The sequence below is a fragment of the Oncorhynchus keta genome, chromosome 3 (genome assembly GCF_023373465.1).
Source record: "Oncorhynchus keta strain PuntledgeMale-10-30-2019 chromosome 3, Oket_V2, whole genome shotgun sequence".
NCBI lineage: Eukaryota > Metazoa > Chordata > Actinopteri > Salmoniformes > Salmonidae > Oncorhynchus > Oncorhynchus keta.
In genome coordinates, this window is record NC_068423.1 from 7,151,290 (window position 1) to 7,176,390 (window position 25,101).

The 25,101-nt window shown below is 41.8% G+C and overlaps 1 protein-coding gene across 1 annotated transcript in view; it reads right to left on the reverse strand.

Moving 5' to 3' along the window:
- The window catches only part of LOC118365305 (zinc finger protein 385B-like), a 133,523-nt gene extending 108,422 nt beyond the window's left edge, over window positions 1-25,101 (reverse strand). The window contains exon 1 of the mRNA XM_035747426.2: window positions 24,954-25,101. Within this exon, the coding sequence (XP_035603319.2) occupies window positions 24,954-25,002 (49 nt within the window). The 5' untranslated portion in view covers window positions 25,003-25,101. The remainder of the gene's footprint in view (window positions 1-24,953) is intronic.

The following is a 25,101-nucleotide window of genomic DNA, read 5'->3' on the forward strand; positions in this document are numbered from 1 at the left end:
CAAATATAGCTACAGAATGCTCAAGGGGACACAATTCATAGTGTGAAGGTTTGGAGTGAAATGTAAAACTCACAGCAAGACAACAACGCTCTCACTCTCTCTCTCTCACCGGCACACACTCCCTGAGTGGGTCACTATACAATATACAGAATGTTCAGAAGCTACTCCGCCACATCGTCAGTGTCCTATTATTTTGTCATGTAGAAAATCAATGGTCTGCAATAGCAGATGTACAGCATATATAAATGTATGTAAAATGTATATCACAATATATGTTAAATGCATCAGAAAATGTATTTAATGTACTTCAAAATACATGAAAGAATGTATTTAAGGACATATGTATTTTCAATATATGTGGTAAATACATTTTAAAATGTATTTGGGCAAATCATATTTTCACAAAATGATGACTATTCTTAACAATGACACTTTAGTAGGCTCTTTGGTATCACAAGAACAGTCTCAATAAGACTACAGAACAGGCAGTGTAGAAGCTTAACCTTTAATCAAAGAACACAACATAACACATTAACTGGCATTTACAATCCGGAGGTCTCAGGTGGTCTCTCAAACAGCTCTTAAAGGTCATGAACAGTCGAAGATATTTGGATGAACCCAAATCAAAGTATCAGGACCAAAGTATGAAAAATTACTGTTGCTTGTACGTTGATCAAGATTGATGATAAAGTTACTGGTCCCCTCCCCCATGTCAAAGACTTGGATTCAGGAGGCGAGATTATTAAGGGGATATGGTGACACCCTACCTAACACCCTACCTCTCATTTGAATACACTAATGGTAACATGATATTCTCTTACCTAATTTAAATAAGTACCGCCTTGTAACCAACATCGGAGACCGCCAGTTTGCATAGGGGCTTGGTTTATATAGCTAGATATCTACTCTACTGGTGTCAAAATTTGACTGTAGGCGTCAGCAAATATAATGAAACGTTTACACTATTCATCTATGGCAAAGATGCATGTATTTTTACGTCTCCCCTTTCATTTGTGTCTGGTGTTAGCTAGTTACTAGCTTCAGCCAGCATGGAACAAAAGGGGTGAAGGGTCATTCAAAATTGTGACGGAGTTGTCATGTCAACACCTCCATCAGTGCTGCTGTGAACCTCATCACAAGAGACATGCCAAACGGGAGCTGAATAAATTTGTTTAATATCATTGATGCAATTTCAATGTGGTTTGAGTTGCTTTGTGTATCACCAAATTAGCTTGAGATGATTTTACTGCAACACAGCTCACTGTATCCAAGTTTCTTGACATAGGCTTTTCAAAGAGGTGTCAGTCAAGGTGAGCTCATGAATATAACCAGCCGATCCACTCAGGCTGGGGTTTTTTCAAACTTCCTGGTAGTTAGCCATCAAATTTTGAGCATTACTATACCCAAAAATATTATGGGTGATATTTTAGTCACCCTATACAGACTATTTTACATCGGAATCATTATCTGTTTGGGACCTTTAAACTAAAGGGGCATTATCATAATTGTATCATTTTCACAATTGCACAGTATTATTGCAGCCTCACAGTGTGGATATACTTATAAAACACAGGGAAATCTAGTTTTTGGGCATTCAACAATTTTTGTGAAACATGCATTTAATTGCCCCTCTCTGTTGCACACAACAAGGTTTCATTCCCCCTGTCACAAGGGGATTCAAGGCTGATTTAACTAACTAGTAATTACCAGTTGGAGGGCCAATCAGGGATTTTTCCCAGATGTGGTCAATTCCCACTCCCCACTTGGTTACAAATGCACCATAACACCGCTAATCATCCACTGTAGAGCTGTATAATACCACTCATTTGAAGCGCAAGGTTTAGACCTACACTCCTAGACCTACACTTTGGCATATTGTGGAGCGTTGTATGACGTATCGTTTTTGTTTAAACTGATCATTCAAACTCAAATCATTTTCTTTTTAACTGCCTTGCACCATCACAATTAACATGATATCACTGCCAAAGTGTTGGCTTAGTGGCCCCAAAAAATATTTATATTGATCAATACGTAAAGTGTCATTTAAGAAACCGAATTAGGAACCACTTTGGCCACCCTGTAGACCAGATATCATAGCCATGCATTTCAGGAATATTGTCAGGCATTACATGCATTTGAGCAAAGATGCAAATGTATCGACATGTATTTGCAATACGTTTTACATGAGCTTAAATATTTTGAAATGTATTTTTTCCCCATATGGGTACTGAGAGAACTAAAAGGATCAACTACAAAAGTCTAATAAAAAGGAATGGAAGTAGGCCTAGTATTTTCAGAACAAAATGTTTGTTAGACTAAATGAGAAAGACAAAACATAAGTTCAGGTGCTAACTAAGCAAAGTCATCAGAGGAGAAGAAACACCCTGAGGCCAAATAAACTTCAAAATAGACATGTCCCTTTGTCCCTGTGCTAAATTGAACATTGAAAAACCTGAGGTCCTCAAGCTGCAGTTGCACTGATTAAAATGTGTTACTGAAGTGCTTCTGACATGTCTAAACAGGACAGAATTTACTACTACCGTTGAAAATGTGAAAACCACTCTAACATACTACTAGGCTACATATTAAGTATGTATCTATTGGTTGCTATGAACCTAGTAATAATGAGTGCACTGTTATTTTCCCATGCTAAATTAAAGAGAAAAGAGGTAAAGAAGTCATGGTTTTGAGTCACTGGAGTTACACGTAATACAAACAAGACCAAGACCATCCTGACCTTCCTATAAAAAAAACAGTGTAGTATAGAGTTATCTTCAATCAAATCAAATAACAATTTATTGGTCACATACACATTGTTAGCAGATGTTAATGCGAGTGTAGTGAAATGCTTGTGCTTCTAGTTTCGACCATGCAGTAATATCTATAAAGTAATCTAACAAATTCACAACAACTACCTTATACACACAAATACAAACAAATGTAAAGGGATTAATAAGAATATGTACATATAAATGGATGCGCGATGGCCGTGCGGCATAGGCAAGACGCGGTAGATGGTGTAGAATACAGTATATACAGTGGGGGAAAAAAGTATTTAGTCAGCCACCAATTGTGCAAGTTCTCCCACTTAAAAAGATGAGAGAGACCTGTAATTTTCATCATAGGTACACTTCAACTATGACAGACAAAATGAGAAAAAAAATCCAGAAAATCACATTGTAGGATTTTTATTTTATTTATTTGCAAATTATGGTGGATTTTTTTTTTTTTGCCCCAGTGTACATATGAGATGAGTAATGTAGGATATGTAAACATTATTAAAGTAACGCTGTTTAAAGGTACTAGTGATACCTTTAATAAGTAAATTTATTGTGGCCAGAGATTTGAGTCTGTATGTTTGCAGCAACCTCTCAATGTTAGTGATGGCTGTTGAATAGTCTGATGGCCTTAAGATAGAAGCTGTTTTTCAGTCTCTCTGTCCCAGCTTTGATGCACCTGTACTGACCTAGCATTCTGGATGATAGCAGGATGAACAGGCAGTGGCTCAGGTGGTTGTTGTCCTTGATGATCTTAATGGCCTTCCTGTGACATCGGGTGATGTAGATGTCCTGGAGGGCAGGTAGTGATGCGTTGTGCAGACCTCTCTACCCTCTGGAGAGCCTTGTGGTTGAGGGCGGTGTAATTGCCATACCGGCGGTGATACAGTCCGACAGGATGCTCTCGATTGTGCATCTGTAAAAGTTTGTGAGTGTTTTAGATAACAAGCCACATTTCTTCAGCCTACTTCTTCACCATGCTGTCTGTGTGGTTGGACCATTTTAGTTTGTCCGTGATGTGTACGCCGAGGAACTTAAAACGTTCCACCTTCTCCATTACTGTGCCGTTGATGTGGATGGGGGGGTGCTCCCTCTGCTGTTTCCTGAAGTCCACGATTATCTCCTATGTTTTGTTAATGTTGAGTGAGAGGTTATTTTCCTGACACCACACTCCGAGGGCCCTCACCTCCGTCTAAACGTTGTTGGTAATCAGCGTCTCGAGCTTAATGGCGAGTTTGGAGGGTACTGTGGTGTTAAATGCTGAGCTGTAGTCTATGAACAGCATTCTTACATAGTTATTCCTCTTGTCTAGATGGGATAGGGCAGTGTGCAGTGTGGTGGTGATTGCATCTTCTGTAGACCTATGGAGGCGGTAAGCAAATTGAAGTGGGTCTAGGGTGACAGGTAAGGTGGAGGTGATATGATCCTTGACTAACCTCTCAAAGCACTTCATGATGACGGAAGTGAGTGCTACGGGCAGATAGTCATTTAGTTCAGTTACTTTTGCCTTCTTGGGTACAGGAACATTGGTGCCCATCTTGAAACATGTGGGGACAGCAAACTAGGATAGGGAGAGATTGAATATGTCCGTAAACACACCAGCCAGCTGGTCTGCGCATGCTCTGAGGACATGGCTAGGGATGCCGTCTGGGCTGGCAGCCTTGCGAGGGTTAACACGTTTAAATGTTTTACTCAAGTTGGCCACGGAGAAGAAGAGCCCACAGGCTTTGGTAGCGGGCCATGTCAATGGCACTGTATTGTCCTCAAAGCGAGCAAAGAAGTTGTTTCATTTGTATGGGAGCAAGATGTCAATGTCTGTGATAGGGCTGGTTTTCTTTTTGTAATCTGTGATTGACTGTAGACCCTGCCACATACGTCTCGTGTTTGAGCCGTTGAATTGCAACTCTACTTCGTCTCTATACTGATCATCCCTGCTTTAACCCTAGCAGGCTCACCTCGACACTGCAGGAATACCTCCATTTCATTTTTAAATCTAAATGACGGTTAACTCAACTAGGGATTAAAACATCACATCCTTCCCTCAGGACAAAACTACACAAACACAGCAGTCGAGTATTAGAGTAGGCGAGAGATCTGCAGAGGGAGGGAAAAAAAACATCTTCTCTGGACCTGGGAGGACACAGTCTTTTAAACCACCCCCTTCTGTCCTGATTCTTCCATGCAAAAACACACACATACACACACACACTCATTCACAAACACTGGCGTAGGATGTTCAAGTCGTACAGGGACTGATAAAAAACAGTGGGGTGGAAAGGATGGGGACATACATGTGTGTCATGCTACCCCTGTGTCCCAGGCCTAAACACCTTCTGAAATTATGTTATTAGTTTCCTTCTCTTTTAAAAAATACAATAAAATCAGCTGTCAAAAATACCTGTAGGCCTAATCTTAAATGGCCCAAGTGGGTTAGTGGCTTGCACCAACCACATGTTCCTTCTAAAGCCACCTCATTCACATTTCTGTGAAGGACAACAGGGGGATTCTCATGAAACCAGTTTTAAAAGGTCTGTAGCAAATTTAGTTACAAAACCATGATGCATCTGCAAAAATAAACCACAGGGTTTGTACAGACATTAGCAGGTCAAATTCAAGGACTTTCAAGTACTTTTCCAAGCACTAAAATGTATTTTCAAGGCCCATCAATTTGTAATAGTTCCTACTATGCAAGTGTTTCTAGTCGCCAACAGATGACAGTATATCACCACAACCTCGCAAACTTACTGTTCATCATTACCTACTCAATAATACGTGTTTCACTACTTATTTACTACATACATGAGTGGTCAGGACTGAGATGATGTTGACTGATTTCCTTATATGAACAGTAACTAAAATCTTTGAAATTGTTGCATGTTGCATTTACATTTGAAGTATGAAGTTTACATACACTTACGTTGGAGTCATTAAAACTTGTTTTTCAACCACTCCACCAATTTCTTGTTAACAAACTATAGTTTTGGCAAGTCGGTTAGGACATCTACTTTGTGCATGACACAAGTCATTCTTCCAACAATTGTTTACAGACAGATTATTTCACTTATAATTCACTGCATCACAATTCCAGTGGGTCAGAATTTTACATACACTACATTGACTGTGCCTTTAAACAGCTTGGAAAATTCCAGAAAACAATGTCATGGCTTTAGAACCTTCTGATAGGCTAATTGACATCATTTGAGTCAATTGGAGGTGTACCTCTGGATATATTTCAAGGCCTAACTTCAAACTCTGTGCCTCTTTGCTTGACATCATGGGAAAATCAAAAGCAATCAGCCAAGACTTCATAAAAATATTGTAGACCTCCACAAGTCTGGTTCATCCTTGGGAGCAATGTCCAAACGCATGAAGATACCACATTCATCTGTACAAACAATAGTATGCAAGTATAAACATCATGGGACCACGCAGTCGTCATACCGCTCAGGAAGGAGACGCGTTCTGTCTCGTAGAGATGAATGTACTTTGGTGCGAGAAGTGCAAATCAACAACAGCAAAGGACCTTGTGATGATACTGGAGGTACAAAATCATCTACATCCACAGTAAAACAAGTGCTATATCGACATAACCTGAAAAGCCGCTCCGCAAGGAAGAAGCCACGGCTCCAAAACTGCCATAAAAATGCCAGACTATGGTTTGCAACAGCACATGGGGACAAAGATTGCATTTTTGGAGAAATGTACTCTGGTCTGATGAAACACAAATAGAACTGTTTGGCCAGCATTATGTTTGTAGGAAAAAGGTGGAGGCTTGCAAGCCGAAGAACACCATCCCAACCCTGAAGCATGGGGTTGGCAACAATGTTGTGGGGGTGCTTTGCTGCAGGAGGGTACTAGTGCACTTCACAAAATAGATGGCTTCATGAGGGAGGAAAATAATGTGGATATATTGAAGCAACATCTCAAGACATCAGTCAGGAAGTTAAAGCTTGATCGCAAATGGGTCTTCCGAATGGACAATGACCCCAAGCATATTTCCAAAGTTGAGGCAAAATGGCTTAACCTCTCTTGGGTAGGGGGCAGTATTTTCACCTCCGGATGAAAAGCGTGCCCAAATTAAACTGCCTGCTACTCAGATCCATAAGCTAGGATATGCATATAATTAAACGATTTGGATAGAAAACACTTTAAAGTTTCCAAAACTATTAAAATAATGTCTGTGACTATAACATAACTGATGTGGCAGGCGAAAACCAAAGGAAAATCCAACCAGGAAGTATTATTATTTTGAAAGGCTGTTTTTCCATTGAAAGCCTATCCACCATACAAAGACTTAGGACCCAGTTCACGATCTCTATGGCTTCCTCTACGTGTGACCAGTCTTTAGGCATTGTTTCAGGCTTTTACTCTGAAGAATTAGGGAGATACAGCACATTCAATGAGTGGACAGTGGAAATTTCCAGACATGAGCCAAGCATGTGATCAGGAGCGCGCCTTTCTTGTTTCTCCTTTTCTATTGACAAGCTTTTGTCATGTTGAAATATGATTGATTATTTATGACAAAAACAACCTGAGGATTGATTTTAAACATCGTTTAACATGTTTCTACTAACTTTTATTGTACTTTTTTTACTTTTCGTCTTGATGTTGAGAGCGTGCATTGTGCCTTTGGATTTCTGAACTAAACGTACCAACAAAACGGAGGTATTTGGACATAAAGATGAACTTTATCAAACAAAACAAACATTTGTTGTCTAACATGGAGACCTGGGAGTGCCATCAGATGAAGATCATCAAAGGTAAGCGATTAATTTTAATGCTATTTCTGAAATTGGTGACACCTCTCCTTGGTTGGAAAATGGCTGTATGGTTTTCTTTGGCTAGGTGCTGACCTAACATAATCGCAAGCTTTTGCCGGAAAGCCTTTTTGAAATCTGACACAGCAGTTGCATTAAGAAAAAGTTTATCTTTAATCGTATGTTAAACACTTGTATCTTAGATCAATGTTTATGATGAATATTTCTGTAATTTGATGTGGATTTCTGCACTTTCACCGGATGTTTGTTTGAGACAATGCATTTCTGAACATAACGCGCCAATTTCAAATGAGGTTTTTGGACATAAAGATGAACTTTATCGAACAAAACACACATTTACAGTCTAACATGGAGTCCTGGGAGTGCCATCTGATGACGATCATCAAAGGTTAGTGATTAATTGAATCGCTATTTCTGACTATTGTGAGCCCTCTCCTTGGCTGGAAAATGGCTGTATCGTTTTCTGTGACTAGGCGCTGACCTAACATAATCGCATGGTGTGCTTTCGCAGTAAAGCCTTTTGAATAATACTTGTATGTTTGAATTTTAATTATGAGATTTCTGTTGTTTTGAATTTGGCGCCCTGCAATTTCACTGGCTGTTGTCGAGGTAGCATCCCACTTGTACCAGAGAGGTTAAGGACAACAAAGTCAAGCTATTGGAGTGGCCATCACAAAATCCTGAACTCAGTCCTATAGAAAATTTGTGCGCAGAACTGAAAAAGTGTGTGAGAGCAAGGAGGCCTACAAACGTGACTCAGTTACACCAGCTCTGTCAGGAAGAATGGGCCAAAATTCACCCAACTTATTGTGGGAAGCTTGTGGAAGGCTACCCAAAATGTTTGACCCAAGTTAAACAATTTAAAGGCAATGCTACCAAATACTAGTTGAGTGTATGTAAACTTCTGACCCATGTGATGAAAGAAATAAAAGCTGAAATAAATCATTCTCTCTACTATTATTCTACATTCTTAAAATAAAGTGGTGATCCTAACTAACCTAAAAGGGAATTTTTACTAGGATTAAATGTCATAAAAACTGAGTTTAAATGTATTTGGCTAAGGTGTACGTAAGCTTCCAACTTCAACTGTCTATTTTTGTTCAGTGTACATAATATTAAGTTGTCTTTATATTTAAATTGTCTTTATACTGTATTTCACTCAATTTTGGGTCCCACGGGCTGTTCCAACACATAATGACATGAACGTGAATTCTGACAGTGTAAAAGGCCCTTTGTTGACTCTTAAATGGTGTATTCTATACCCATTTGAAGAGAAACAATTGATTAATGTGTTTGAAAAGATTAAACCCCCTATCAGGGGTGCCTATTTAAATATTAGGGGACCCCACATGGGTCCAGGACCCCAAGTTTGGGAACCACTTTACTACTAACCTCTCTCCCTGCTTGCTTCAATGCTTCCTCTCTGTGTATCTCTTTTGCCTCCTTCATTGCAGCCTGACTCACCACTGTCTGTCTCACTACTCTCTATAAAGAAAAGGTATTTTGTTATGAGAACTTATAGTAGCCCATATTTTGATTATAGTTTGCTTAATTTCAGTCAATTGTTCGTGCTGAAGTCAGGCTCCGTTCAACGTTAGCTTCTAACTTCATCCTTCTAGCCAGCTAGTTATAGCTAGCTACCTAGCTATTAGCCAGAGACATTGAGCTACCTTGCTAGATGGACATTTGGCTGAAATATCAGCTACTATTTACCAATTGTACACTCATTCTTCGAGTCAGAGGGAGTTTGTTTGGGGGATGTCTGTTGACACTGCAGGAGTCGAGGGATGTTAAAAGAACTCCAACTGTCAGTGGCGTGCATCTCTCTGATACTTGCCACTGTAGGCCTGGGCTGAGGTAATTTGTTTCCCATCGGACAAAGTGGTGACTGAATGCGCTAATAACACTGCAAATCTGGGGGAGAACAGGCGAATAGGCGAACATAGCGAATACACATGAATCATTCATGATTCTACTCATTCGCGATTAGAACTCAGATCAAAAAGCATTCTGAGCATTGATCAACGCAATAATAAGTGAGTAAATGATCATTAACAAAATAAAAAGGTTGAGTAAACGCTATTTCACAAATAAAAGGCTGCGTTTACCCTACACTACATCCCTGGCTGGGTCTGGCAAAACCCGGCGTTTTAGCTATAGATGTAACGTTTGGTGGCGCCTATTCAGTCAGTTCTGTACCTGCCTGGCTGAGTGGCAGTGTGGGTGGAATGAGCGAGCTCGCCTGGCAACCAGAACGAGAAACACGTGAGGAAATAAAACTTGGTAGTCTGCCTAGAAATTTATTTGCAAGACCAATACATTTTTCAAATATTTTCATATTAACATATTTGATGACTTTCGTTTCTCCTCCCATTTTAATTCAAGTACTTTTAAAGTACCAACTTGAGAGAAAATTTCAGATTTTCAAGGTTTCCAAATTCAAGTACTTTGAGCACCTCAAGCACCTTGTGCTGCGAACCCTCAACTATCATTTGGAGGACTAAGATATCTAGTTTTTGGGAAAGTTTCTTATTTTAAATTAGGGATGCACGATACATCGGTGACCATATCGGAATCTGACGATATTAGCTACAAATGCCAACATCAGTATCGGCCCGGTGTCTAGTTTAACGGCGACGTGCAAAACCGATGTCAAAGATGACGTGCATACCTATATGAAGTAGGTACATGACATAATGACGCCACGTAAAATTTTGCGCTACACGTGGAACTCAGCATTCCTAACCTAGTGTCTGCTGTGTGTATCGAGCAGTCAACAAGTTGAGCAGTCATTTGAAAGAGTAAGAACATTTCAGCGAGACAACTCAAAGGCGAAATCCATTAACGCCAAGATACTGGAATTCATTGCCCTTTTTACAATCAACTGTTCTCTATCGTGGGTGATGTTGGCTTTCACCGACTGGTCGAGCACCGGTACACACTAAGTGCGCTATTTTTCAGATATTCCCCTACCGGAGTTACACGGTGAAAATAGCGTCACTGTTATTAGCTTCACGACTGACATTTGGACCAGCGATATCAGAGTCTAACAAACACAGTGGGTCTTTGAGGATTTCATAGTGAGGAAAGTCGCATTGCATGCTCATGAATATGCTGGTTGTCATACCGCTGCTGCCATTTCAATGGCATTTGAGAACATGTTTGAAACTTGGAAACATGAACACACTAGCTAGCTCCATTCGAACAACTGACTCGAGAAATAAGCTTATCAGTCAGTTAAGAGCAAATTCTTATTTACAATGACGACCTACCCCCGGCCAAATCCGGACGACGCTGGGCCAATTGTGCGCCGCCCTATGGGACTCCCAATCATGGCTGGATGTGATACAGCCTGGATTCGAAACCGGGACTTTGGTGACAGTGCTTCTTGCACTGAGATGCAGTGCCTTAGACCGCTGTGTCTGTGTGTTAATATTTAACTGTACTAGAATGCTAAAATAACATTTTAAATATCGGGTTATCGGTATCAGGTTTTTTGGCAAGGAAAATATCAGATATCGGTATCGGCCAAAAATGTCATATCGATGCATCACTATTTTAAATACATTTGACATTTTCTCCAGAATTTAGTACATTTTCACCCCACATTCTCTTGAGTCATTTTATATACAAATTTTGTTGAAAAACCTAACTTATTTGAATAAAACACAAAATAGGTTGCTGTAGTTTGTCCTTAAATCATACAAATTGTATACTAGTTCAAGATTACATTCATCTATAATATTTATTATGTACAAACACAGTGTCTGTGGACATTACTGTAACACCTTTTCAAGTTCCTGTAAAAACTCCAATCAGCTTTTAAATAAAGTTGTATTAATTAACCCATGATGCATCATCTAGAGGAGTAGTCCTTAGATGAGCACAAGTTTAAGTACATTTATTTGCTTATATGCCTTCAGAATTTGGTTTTTATTCTCAAACACCCCATTTACCCCATTTTATAATAATTATATAATAATTATATAATTTAACTTGAAAGTGTTATGTTTAATAACTCAGGCCTCTTCATTAGGGGAGCAATGTCAAAAAAAATATAGAAATATTGATTTGTTTATACACTTTTGAGATTTCCAACTATGTTAGGGTAATGAGAATTTGGTGAAAATGTTGGTAAAATAATTATGAAATAGATACAGATCCCGTTGTACAAAACTAATTCATCAGTGATTGGATCGTCTCTAACCAATCAGAGTATCAAATATTGATAATGTCGTCATGTAGTCTGGCTCTGGCCCAACCCATCGGCTTCTGGAACCAATCAGAATGGTCAGAATGTGTTTGCATTCTACAGGAGTCAGGGAGGAAAGCAAATCCAGACTCATCATGGAGAAGAAACGCAAGTGGGCATGGCGTTTAGCCGGAAGGAATTGGATGGGTTGTCAGGCTAGCAGTCCTCCTGAGGGTAGGTAAAGTCCCGCCCCGCTTTAATACCCATCAATCTGCCTGCTGTGCTGAACCTGCACCCACCATCCACCCGAGGGGATATGGAAGTCATGTTCTGTATCCCACCAACATGCAATTTAAACAATCTGTAGTTTTAGCTGTTACTACTGTAGGGGTTACTACTGTCAAGCCGGTCAAACTACAGCTATACCTATTACCCTTTGCCTATTTGAGACGGGACCTCATAGGGTGTGGTTAAAATAGGTGTTTCCAGAAGACTCAAACACAGAAGCTCTCTGTACTATGTGTACACAGTGGGAAAATAATGTGGACTTCTGGGGCCTGGGCTCTGCTATTACATACAGAGGTTCTGCTTAGCAATAACAGCTATGGTACTGATGGGTCTCATTATTCCTCCTCCACCAAACTTTTGGCACTATGTTGCACCTGCTCGAATACAGTTGGCACTATGCATTTGAGCAGGTAGCGTTCTCCTGTCATCCGCCAAACCCAGATTCTTCAGACTGCCAGATGGTGAAGAGTGGTTCATCACTTCAGAAAACGCATTTCCACGGGTCCAGAATCCAATGGTGGACAGACGATATTTACGCGCTACGTGCTTCAGCACTCTACGTTTCCGTTCTGTGAGCTTGTGTGGCCTATCACTTCGCGGCTGAGCCGTTGTTGCTCCTAAACGTTTCCACTTCACAATAACAGCACTTACAGTTGACCAGGGCAGCTCTAGCAGTGCAGAAATTTTACAAACTGAATTGTTGGAAAGGTGGCATCCTATGACGGTGCTACGTTGAAAGTCACTGAGCTCTTCAATAAGGCCATTCCACTGCCAATGTTTGTCTATGGAGATTGCATGGCTGTGTACTCGATTTTATACACCTGTCAGCAACGAGCGTGTCTGATATAGCTGAACTCACTCATTTGAAGGGATGTCCACATACAATTGTATATAGTGTATGTGTGTAGGCTATACAGTATTGTTGTGAATGTCATGTTAATAGGCACAATATCAGTCATCACATGGAAAGATGGAAAGATAGCGAATCATCTTTGGATGAAACCGTCTACCAGTCAGTGTTATCGGGGTTAGCGTTCTTTTTGTTTGAAATAACTTGGTCAATACTAAGCAATAACTCGTACTAAAATGAAACATATTGCCAAACTACACATATTAAAACATTTTATATGGCCTAACACGGAGATGGTATTTTCTTGAGGGCAAGTCTAGTTATTCCACGGGTTTCACTAACCAGAAAATCACTCTGACCTTTTAAAGGAAACTCATTTACAGAGATGTTCAGTATATCAGAGGTGAATAAGAGAGATAAAGGAACCCATTTTAATCAACTAGCCAACATGTAGACTGTAAACCCAGCTTAGGACCAATGAACTATAGTTTCTCTGCGGAGTAGGCTAAATCACAGCCCAGCATTGGCCAATTTGTCATTTCACCCATCTATTGATCTTTCCCTGGCAATTGTCACATCTCAACAGAGCCTTAAATACGTGTTTTTCTTTCTTCAGCTTGAGATATTACAGTTTGTTGGAGATTTACAGAGAACTGTGTGGTTGGGGTGGGGGGGATGCTTTGCCCGGCTCTCTCTTATAATAATAATAATAATATATGCCATTTAGCAGAGCAGTCATGGAGAGGTCATGGTTATCAATTGAAAGGAAGAATTACACAGGGACTGGGACAGATTGGCTGTCTGCTGACTTTTAATCACCGCCAAAGACATTCATTTCACTCAACCCCTCGCACTCTCTGATGGGTGATTTAAGCCTGAATCTGAAAGTGTCAGTCAAAAGAGACTGCGTATGAGGGAAAGTTGTAGAAAAGCATTATTTCGTGAGAGCCTTCCAAAACAAGCTGGCGAGGGACAGAGTCAGAGTCATGAAAGACAAAAACACTACCGTTGTTAGGCTAAATCTTCAGGCTTATGTCATCAGTTTAGTGACACTACTACCATCCTGATTGATATGATTCACTGGCACACAATTTAGAACTGTTGACCAGAAGGACCATACCATACCTCCCAGTATTAGGCTAGTGACTGTTTAAGCATTTTCCCCACTACTTGATAGCTAATGGTACATGACAAAACATTAAAATGTTCCTAAATATAGCATGAGTGTACCAAGTTTCATGATTTTATGCAAAAGGGCACAAGTGCACAACAGTCTTTTGGGGGTTTTATCCGCTGGATTACCAGTTCCCACTGAGCTAAAGATGGGCAGTGTAACTGTCTGACATGCGATCCGTCTGAAGGGGCACTCACCATGGGGCGCCGGTCGTGGTGAGTAGCCCTGACAAATGTAGGATTTAGGCCCTGCCACAGGATAGGTGGTGCCCCCATCTGTGCCCAAGTCCACCACCCCCACGTCACCTCATTCCACAGCGACATCATGCCCTCTAGAACTTTGACTGGGAAACGCAAAGCATCACGGGATAACTGGAGCGTATGCAGAGCAGACGCCCTCTCAGCCCTCATCATCAGGGAGCACGGTGAACATACATATTTCGTAGACTCAATGACTTAACGAGTAACATACTATGTTAGAAAGGTAAACAATGAAGCATTCTATGATCAACAAAACATATAAATACGTCTAGGTTTTGAAGAGCTTTCCTTGGCATCATCATAAGTCAGAATGGTCAGATTTGATACCAAAAAAAGCAAAACCTAGCCTATCTACTGGTAAATAATACGAGAGAAACATGGCGACATTTTAAAGGACATTTTTGTTTGGATTGTGGAGCTCCTGGGCTGAGTCCATCATCAGTGCTGCCATGAGTCAAATGATATTGAAGACTCCAGCTAGAGCTGCTCCACACAAATCCCGTTCCACGTGATTATTCTCAATTTCACAGCTGATGGTTTTTCCACATTGAGCTCAATCCAGCCTGAGAGAACACGCTTCTTAGACAGGGGGAGAAGCAAGCTGTAGAATGAAGGATATGCAGGGTTATGGAGGAGAGCAGAACGAGCGCTGGGCCTACCTCTCTCCTTTCAAGCATAGACAGACACAGGAGAGAGCTGACCCAGCTGCCTTCACATCTAAAGCCCAGTAGAGACACACGCGTAGTACCATGCGGTAATGGAGTTTCGAACACCACTTTCAATCTGGCAACCGAGTGGCAGGTGAAAATGATGGTGTCACCCGAGGGAGTGGGTGGGTGGCAGGGGAAGGACCTGATGAGAGACACCTTGGTAAGAATGATAGCCTGGTTCTGCTGCTGGAAACTCTTTCAAAAATAGCAAGGAAGGACACACACCACTGCAGGAATGGTTTGATCTGATTTAGATTTGAAAGCCCTGCTGGGGTATTGAGGGTCATTTGTAGGGGACAAGGGAAGATGAAGATAATGAAGATTATATTTTATCTTAGTAGATGAGTGGAGAGGCTGCACTTGGCTTGAGTTACAGTTTTGTGTGCCATGGAAACACTCTCTGTAATGAGGTTAGTAGAGGTCATTTGTACATGTACACTACCGGTCAAACGTTTTAGAACACCTACTCACTCAAGGGTTTTTCTTTATTTTTACTATTTTCTACATTGTAGAGTAATAGTGAAGACTTCAAAACTATGAAATAACACATATGGAATCATGTAGTAACCATAAAAGTGTTAAACAAATCAAAATATAGTTTATATTTGAGATTCCTCAAATAGTCACCCTTTGCCTTGATGACAGCTTTGCACACTCTTGGATTTCCAATAGTCTTGAAGGAGATCCTACATATGCTGGGCACTTACTGGCTGCTTTTACTTCACTCTGTGGTCCAACTCATCCCAAACCATCTCAATTTGGTTGAGATCAGGGAATTGTGGAGGCCAGGTCATCTGGTGCAGCACCCCCATCACTCTCCTTCTTGGTCAAATAGCCCTTACACAGCCTTGAGGTGTGTTGGGTCATTGTTATGTTGAAAGAAAAATGACAATCCCACTAAGCGCAAACCAGATGGGATGGGGTTTCGCTGCAGAATGCTGTGGTAGGCATGCTAGTTAAGTGTGCCTTAAATTCTAAATAAATCAGACAGTGACACTAGCAAAGCACCGACCCACCATAACACCTCCTCCTCCATGCTTTATGGTGGAAAATACACATGCAGAGATCATCCGTTCACCCACACTGCATCTCACAAAGACACGGTGGTTGGAACCAAAAAATCTCTAATTTGGACTCCTCAGACCAAAGGACAAATTTCCACCGGTCTAATGTCTATTGCTTGTGTTCTTGGCCCAAGCAAGTCTCTTCTTCTTATTCGTGTCCTTCAGTAGTGGTTTCTTTGCAGCAATTCGACCATGAAGGCCTGATTCACACAGTCTCCTCTGAACAATTGGTGTTGAGATGTGTCTGTCACTTGAACTCTGTGAAGCATTTATTTGGTCTGCAATTTCTGAGACTGGTAACTCTAATGAACTTATCCTCTGAAGCAGAGGTAAGACTGGGTCTTCCTTTCCTGTGGCGGTCTTCATGAGAGCCAGATTCATCATACCACTCACTTCATGGTTTTTGCGACTGCACTTTCAAAGTTCTTGAAATGTTCTGTATTGACTGACCTTCATGGACTGTCATTTCTCTTTGCTTATTTGAGCTGTTCTTGCCATAATATGGACTTGGTCTTTTACCAAATTGGGCTATCTTCTGTATACCCCCCTACCTTGTCACAACACAACTGATTGGCTCAAACACATTAAGAAGGAAAGAAATTCCACAAATGAACTTTTAAGAAGGCACACCTGAAGTTGAAACGCATTCCAGGTTACTACCTCATGAAGCTGGTTGAGAGAGAATGACAAGCGTGTGCAAAGCTGTCATCAAGGCAATGGGTGGCTACATTGAAAAATCTCAAATATAAAATATATTTTGATTTGTTTAACACTGTTTTGGTTACTACACGATTCCATGTGTTATTTCATAGTTTTGATGTCTTTACTACTATCCTACAATGTAGAAAATAGTAACAATAAAGAAAAACCCTTGAATGAGTAGGTAATGTAGGTAGGGGTAAAGTGACAATACATAGGTAATAAACAGTGAGTAGCAGCAGTGTAAAAACAAAAACGGGGAGGTTCAATGACATTGTCCGGCTGGCCATTTGACTAATTGTTCAGCAGTCTTATGGCTTGGGGGTAGAAGCTGTTAACTTCTTTGGGAACTTCTTCTTTCTTCTTCTCCTTCTTCTCAATTTCCGCCTAAAAACATACCCTAATCTAACTGCCTGTAGCTCAGGCCCAGATGCAAGGATATGCATATTCTTGGTATCATTTGAAAGGAAACACTCTAACTTTTGTGGAAATGTGAATTGAATGTAGGATAATATAACACAATCGATCTGGTAGACGAAAATACAAGGAAATAAACACAAGTTTTCTGTTTTTTATTGTTGCTGCATCATCTTTCAAATGAACAAGAACAGCCAAACATACGGATAGGATGCTGGGGATGATTTGAATGAAGAACATAAGATGGCAAGAATAGCTGAGCAAAGTTTTAGACAGATATTCAAAAATGTGCGAGCTACATGACATTGAGCATGAAGTCCTCCGGGTGTCCCACACAAATGTACCCAAATGTACCCAAGTGGCCGAATTGGTACAGTGATACATTTTGAAGGAAAGAGCAACATACAAAATACATAAATGCTATTCTAACACACCCCCAAAAATATATATCTAAATATATAATATAAAAAATATTTTAAAAATAATAATAATAATTAAACATAAACAAATAACAAGGGTAACTATTTACACATTTTCTATTTACAATATTGTGAAGACCCTCAGTCCTCTACACAATATTGTGCTGCTGGTGCCATGGCCCTTAGCAGTCTCTTTCTGCTGTAAAGAGGCTTACTGAACAGGCGGTGCATGTGATGGGGCATTTCCTGTGACAAAGGGCACAACGACATCTCCCTACTGTGCCCTTTTGCCCTGAGGCACATTCATGCCTGCAGAGATTAATCTGGGCAGGTGAACACCACTGGTTGGAGCAGAAGGGACAGAGGTAGAGGGGACAGAAGGTGCTGCAGTGGATTTGCTGTAGCTAGCAAGCTCCTGGATGAGCAGCTCCCTGAAGGCTAGCTGTGAGATGGGGGGCTGCCCACAGCTCTTGGCCATTTCCTTCTGGAGGATGAAGGCATTCACCACAGCAATGTCAATAAAATGATAGAAAATTGTATTGTACCATTTCATGGTCTTGTGAACAACATTGTAGTATCCTATCAGTGCATCTGACAGGTCCACACCTCCCATGCCCTTGTTGTAGTCCTTCACAGCAGCTGGAATGGGGACATTTTGTGGTCCATGCCCCGCTACCGTCCTCCACACGCCTGACAACGTGATCGCCACTGAAGGACTTGTGGATAGTTGTGCACATGACCACCTCTCTGGTATCCATCCACTTTACAAAGAGCAGGCCATCTTCACAAATCCATTGCATGGTACCCCGCTCAGCCCGCTTAGGCATGTCGTTCACCTTTGTTTTTGGAAAGCCCACTCTGTTGGTCTGAATGGTGCCACAAGCCCACACATCCAGCCTTCCTCAGCTCTGTAAACAGGGTAGGGCTTGTGTAGAAGTTGTCCACAAACCGTTTGTAGCCCTTCCCCAGCAGTTGAAAATCCAATAACTCCATAACAGAACCATTACCGGTAGCAAAACTGAAAGATTCATCTTCCTGAAGCAACTCAGTCTCGCTTTCTCTATCAATTTCTTCTATAATTTGGGTTAAATCTGTATACCTAGACTTTGTTTTAGCTTTTCCTGATTTACTCGCCATAATTTAAATATATAAACTTGCTGAAAATGCTATTGACTATGTACTGCTATGCGTAACATTCGTGGATCCGTCAAGTATGATTTGCAATGGCGAATGAACCTCTTTTACACCAGAGTTTACGACAAAGGCTGGTCTTCGAACGTATAACCATTATATATTTTACCTCAACTCATTGGCTATCTTCCAAGCTAGATTTCAAGATGATCAGTGGTCATTGGGACAAAATACAGTCAATCAACAATAGACCAGTCCTACCATTGGTGCGCAATGAGGTCATTGATTGGTGTCTTCAAATCGGTTTGTTTCGGTCAATACGTCCCGGGAAAATATCAAGTATGGTTGTGTTAGTAACAACCAGAGGATTTCAATGAAACCAACCATGACTGGATAAACGTTTGTTTAGTGTGTGTAATTACCACGAATGCTTCGTCCAAAGTTCAATGAGACGGAAATCACGATGCAGCGGGTTACAAATGTTTTGTGTTAGGCTATAAAAATGGATGTTATCAAACAAAACAAACATTCACTGTGTAGTTAGGACACTTGGCATTGCCACCAGAGGAAGATCTTCAAAGGTAAGCGATTTATTTTATTGCTTTTTCTGACTTTCGACCAAGCTAATGCTTGATTGGAAAATGCTAGTAATACTTGTGTGTGCGGGGCCCTGTCCTCAGAAAATCACATGGTTTGCTTTCACAGTTAAGCCTTTTTCAAATCTGACACAGCGGCTGGATTAATATGGCATTCATCTTTTAAATGATGTAAGACCAGGGGAGTGTAGCCGCCCAAAGGTGCAGCAGGAGAAGAGGAAACAGGAGCAGCCCAAAGAGGAGTACAGTATGGACTATACTTCTTGGGAGGAGATAGACAGGTGGGCGGTCGACCCAGGGAGAGTGCCGGAGCCCGCCTGGGATTCGATGGAGCAGTGCGCGGAAGGTTACAGGAGAATGAGGTTGGCGAAGCAAGCACGACGGCGCGGACGGAAGCCCGGGAATCAGCCCCAAAAATGTCTTGGGGGGCTTACAGGGAGTATGGCAACGCCAGGTAGGAGACCTGCGCAAACTCCCTGTGGGGGGCTAGAGAGACCGGGCAGGCACCGTGTTATGCAGTGGTGCGCATGGTGTCCCCAGTGCGGGTGCATAGCCCGGTGCGGTATATTCCAGCTCCGCGTATCGGCCGGGCTAGTTTGAGCGTCGAGCCAAATGCCATGAAGCCAGCTCTACGCATCTGGTCCCCAGTGCGTCTCCTTGGGCGGGCTTACATGGCACCAGCCTTGCGCTCGGTGTCTCCGGTTCGCCTACATAGCCCAGTACGGGCTATTCCACCTCGCCGCACTGGCAGGGCGACCGAGAGTATTCAACCAGGTAAGGTTGGGCAGGCTCGGTGCTCAAGAGCTCCAGTGCGCCTGCACGGTCCGGTCTATCCAGTACCACCTCCACACCCCAGCCCTCCGGTAGCAGCTCCCCGCACCAGGCTTCCTGTGCGTGTCCTCGGCCCAGTACCACCAGTGCCAGCACCACGCATCAGGCCTACAGTGCGCCTCGCTTCTCCTGCGCTGTCGGAGCCTTTCTCTTCTCCTGCGCTGCCGGAGTCTCCCGCCTGTTCGGCGCCGCTGCCGGAGTCTCCCGCCTGTCCGGCGCCGCTGCCGGAGTCTCCCGCCTGTCCGGCGCCGCCGCCTCTGGGCCCCTCAGCCCAGAGGCGCCAGAGCCCGTCAGCCAGGATCTGCCAGAAGTGCCCGTCGGCCAGGATCTGCCAGAAGTGCCCGTCGGCCAGGATCCGCCAGTCGGCCAGGATCCGCCAGTCGGCCAGGATCCGCCAGTCAGCCAGGATCCGCCAGAAGTGCCCATAGGCCAGGATCTGCCAGAAGTGCCCGTCGGCCAGGATCTGCCAGAAGTGCCCGTCGGCCAGGATCTGCCAGTCGGCCAGGATCTGCCAGTCGGCCAGGATCCGCCAGTCGGCCAGGATCTGGTAGATCCATCAACCTGCCTGAGCTTCCTCTCACTCCCGAGCTTTCTCTCACTCCCGAGCTTTCTCTCACTCCCGAGCTTTCTCTCACTCCCGAGATTTCTCTCACTCCCGAGATTTCTCTCACTCCCGAGCTGTCCTTCAGTCCTGATCTGCTCCTCAGTCCAGTGGGGTTGTGGGTGAGGACTACTAGGCCATGGTCGGCGGCGAGGGTGGTCTATCCAGGGACGCGAGGAGAGGGGACTAAGACAATTGTGAAGTGGGGTCCACGTCCCCCGCCGGAGCCGCCACCATGGACAGACGCCCACCCGGACCCTCCCTATTGATTTGAGGTGCGTTCGGGAGTCCGCACCTTAGGAGGGGGGTTCTGTCACGCCCTGGTCAAAGTATTTTGTGTTTTTCTTTATGTATTTGGTCAGGCCAGGGTGTGACATGGGTTTTTGTATGTGGTGTGTAGCTTAGTGGGATTGTAGCTTAGTGGGGTGTTCTAGGAGAGTCTATGGCTGTCTGAAGTGGTTCTCAATCAGAGGCAGGTGTTTATCGTTGTCTCTGATTGGGAGCCATATTTAGGCAGCCATATTCTTTGGTTGTATTGTGGGTGATTGTCTTGAGTGTCTTGATGTCCTTAGTCTGTGTTAGTTTGCACCAGTTAAGGCTGTTTCGGTTTTCACTACGTTTATTGTTTTGTAGAGTTTGTGTTTTGGATTTGTGTTACGTTGTGTAAATAAACATGGATCACAATATACGCGCTGCAGTTTGGTCCGACTCTCCTTCACCATTAGAAAACCGTGACACTATGTCACTGCTGTATATCTTTCTAATCATTCGCCCGTTAGCCTATATTTTATTTCCTTAAAATATTAATAGGTAGACTACACACTTGCACTGAAACAAATACTAAGTACAAGGAAATAAAGGAAGGGGGGGGGGGTTCCCGATGTGATAGTGGCTCGTTGGGCAGTCTCAAACCTTTCTCTCAGAAAAGTCTTAATTGTTTTCCTGAGATGTTTTTTCTTGCCCATTATCTGAGGTATCAGGGAAAGGGGGAATCTAGTGGCCCTAGCTCAGCTCTCCTCTCTGCGAAGGAAAAGCAAGAGGAATGGTCTGATAGGCCTCATGTGAGCTTCTTGTCAAATGGAAGCTCAATGAAATATTCAGCAGTGTTTCTGTAGCACTGTAGACTGTGTGTCTTCTCCACTAGCAGCCTCTGTGAAAACAGCTCAAAAGGTTATGTGAGGTGGTCTGTTGGCACCTCATATGGATTTATATGCAAATCCTTGAAATTGAGCAGGGGAAAACCAGGTATTACAGCTATTATGAAACAATGTGTAATCCTACTGTATACACACCTATAACTAGCGGAGAAACAGTCAACTCCATTCTCTTATATCGATACATAGTTACATTGAGTTTTGGTAACAGGTTGTGGGACATTGAGTCACCATTCGATTCTTGTAAAAATGTAAATTCTGAAAATGCTAACCTGTACCTATGTTTTTCCTGTACAACTGTGGTCCTTCCGCGGGGTGTGGAAATTCAAACTTTTAATAAAAACTTTTATTGAATACAACCACAGAATATTACCTAATGTGTGTTACTATGTAAACTATGTAATCTATGTAAACTGAGATTCAATTGGCACCATGTATATTCGTGCTGAGTTGAGCAAACCAAATGAGGGAAAAGTCGGTGGTTGTATTCAATCTTTTTTTTAAATTAAAAGTCTGAATTTCAGCACCCTGGGGAAGGAACACAGTTGTAAACAACAAACATATAGTTGAAGTCGGATGTTTACATACACTTACGTTGGAGTCATTAAAACTTGTTTTTCAACCACTTCACCAATTTCTTGTTAACAAACTATAGTTTTGGCAAGTCGGTTAGAACATCTACTTTGTGCATGACACAAGTCATTTTTCCAACAATTGTTAATTTGACTTATAATTCACTGTATCACAATTCCAGTGGATCAGAAAATTACATACACTAAGTTGACTGTGCCTTTAAACAGCTTGGAAAATTCCAGAAACTGATGTCATGGCTTTAGAACCTTCTGAAAGGTAAATTGACATAATTTGAGTCAATTGGAGGTGTACCTGTGGATGTATTTCAAGGCCTACCTTCAAAATCAGTGCCTCTTTGCTTGACATCAGGGGAAAATCAAAAGAAATTAGCCAATAACTCAGAAAAAGAATTGTAGATCTCCACAAGTCTGGTTCATCCTTGGGAGCAATTTACAAAAGCCTGAAGGTACCACGTTCATCTGTACAAACAATAGTACGCAAGTATAAACACCATGGGACCACGCAGCCGTCATACCGCTCAGGATGGAGACGCGTTCTGTCTCCTAGAGATGAACATACTTTGGGGTGAAAAGTGCAAATCAATAGGACCTTGTGAAGATGCTGGAGGAAACAGGTACAAAAGAATATATTGAAGCAACATCTCAAGACATCAGTCAGGAAGTTAAAGCTTGGTCGCAAATGGGTCAATTTGTGGGCAGAACTGAAAAAGCGTGTGCGAGCAAGGAGGCCTACAAACCTGACTCAATTACACCAGCTCTGTCAGGAGGAATGGGCCAAAATTCTCCCATCTTATTGTGGGAAGCTTGTGGAAGGATACCCGAAACGTTTGACCCAACTTAAACAATTTAAAGGTAATGCTACCAAATAATAATTGAGTGTATGTAAACATTCCCACTGGGAATGTGATGAAAGAAATAAAAGCTGAAATAAATCATTCTCTCTACTATTATTCTGACATTTCACATTATTAACTTAAGACAGGGAACTTTTACTATAATTAAATGTCAGGAATTGTGAAAAACTGAGTTTAAATGTATTTGGCTAAGGTGTATGTAAACCTCCGACTTCAACTGTAGGTACAGGGAAGCATTTTCAGAATTGACATTACAAGAATCAACTGATGGTGACTTGTGGCTCAGTTGTTAGAGCATGGCGCTTGCATCGCTAAGGTTTTGGGATCAATTCCCATGGGGAGCCAATACAAAAATGTATCCACTCACTGCTGTAAGTCGCTCTTGAGCATCTGCTAAATGGCTAAAATGTAAATGTAGTGTTGTTACTAGAAAATATCAGTTCTCAAAACTCAACTTTGCCTTGGGAATACAGTGGAGCATTCCTCATCTAACCTATAACCTGCTCTGTGGTGTGAAAATACTTTCAAGTACTACTTAAGTAGTTTGTTGGGGTATCTGTACTTAACAATTTATATTTTGGGCAAATTTGACTTTTACTTAATTTACATTCCTAAAAAAAATAATGTACTTTTTACATTTTCCCCTGACACCCAAAGGTACTCATTACATGTTGAATGCTTAGCAGGACAGGAACATTTTCCTGTTCATGCACATCAAGAAAACATCCCTGATCATCCCTACTGCCTCTGACCTGGTGGACTCACTAAGCACAAATGTGTTTTTTTTTTTGTAAATGATGTGAAGTCAATTAAAAATACAAGAAAATTGTGCAGTCTGGTGTGTTTAATATAAGGAATTTTAAATGATTTAAACTTGTACATTTACTTTTGATACTTAAGTATATACTTAAGTATATTTTAGCAATTACATTGACTTTTTAAATGTAAATATATTTAAAACCATATACTTTTAGACTTTTACTCAAGTAGTATTTTACTGGGTGACTTTCACTTGAGTCATGTTCTACTAAGGAATCGTTACTTTTACCCAAGTATGACAGGTACTTTGTCCACCACTGAACCTGCCTGTGTAACTACCATGTTAAAACACAGGCATTATAGACACATAGGCTTTGTGTTAATCACCAAAATAATGTGTTTTACTTCATAAAAACGTTTCCTTATGTAATTAAATAACATTAATCATCTTTTAGAAATGAAGTAAATGATTGTGTCAACAACGGCATTTCCAGAGTGCTACCACGTTGCACCATAACGTTACTTGAAGTTGACAGAATTAATAACGCACCAACCACGACTCACTATTGTATCCGTTCTGACTATTCAGTTTAACAAACTTTTTTTCCCAGAGAGAAGGGTAAACTAGTTTTACACGATATCATAACCCTCATGAATGTAAAAGTCGATTTAGATTCATATAGGCGGCTAATCTACCACAGGTAGGCTAGTCTACTCGTCGATGTACTAACGGATGCGCTTTATCTTCATGCACAAAAACAATAGGCAATACGTTAGCAAAAGTATGTAATATATTGTTCGCCTACCTGCTCTGGACTGTTTCAAAATAGCTCCGTGTCCGTTTGTACCGAACATTGCTCTACCGGTTGCGGATTGAAGTGCGCCGCTGTGTCTCACGAGAGCGCCAAGAAAGCCACGCTAATGGGCGCGCGCTGCGGCACGGGTTAGCCTGGT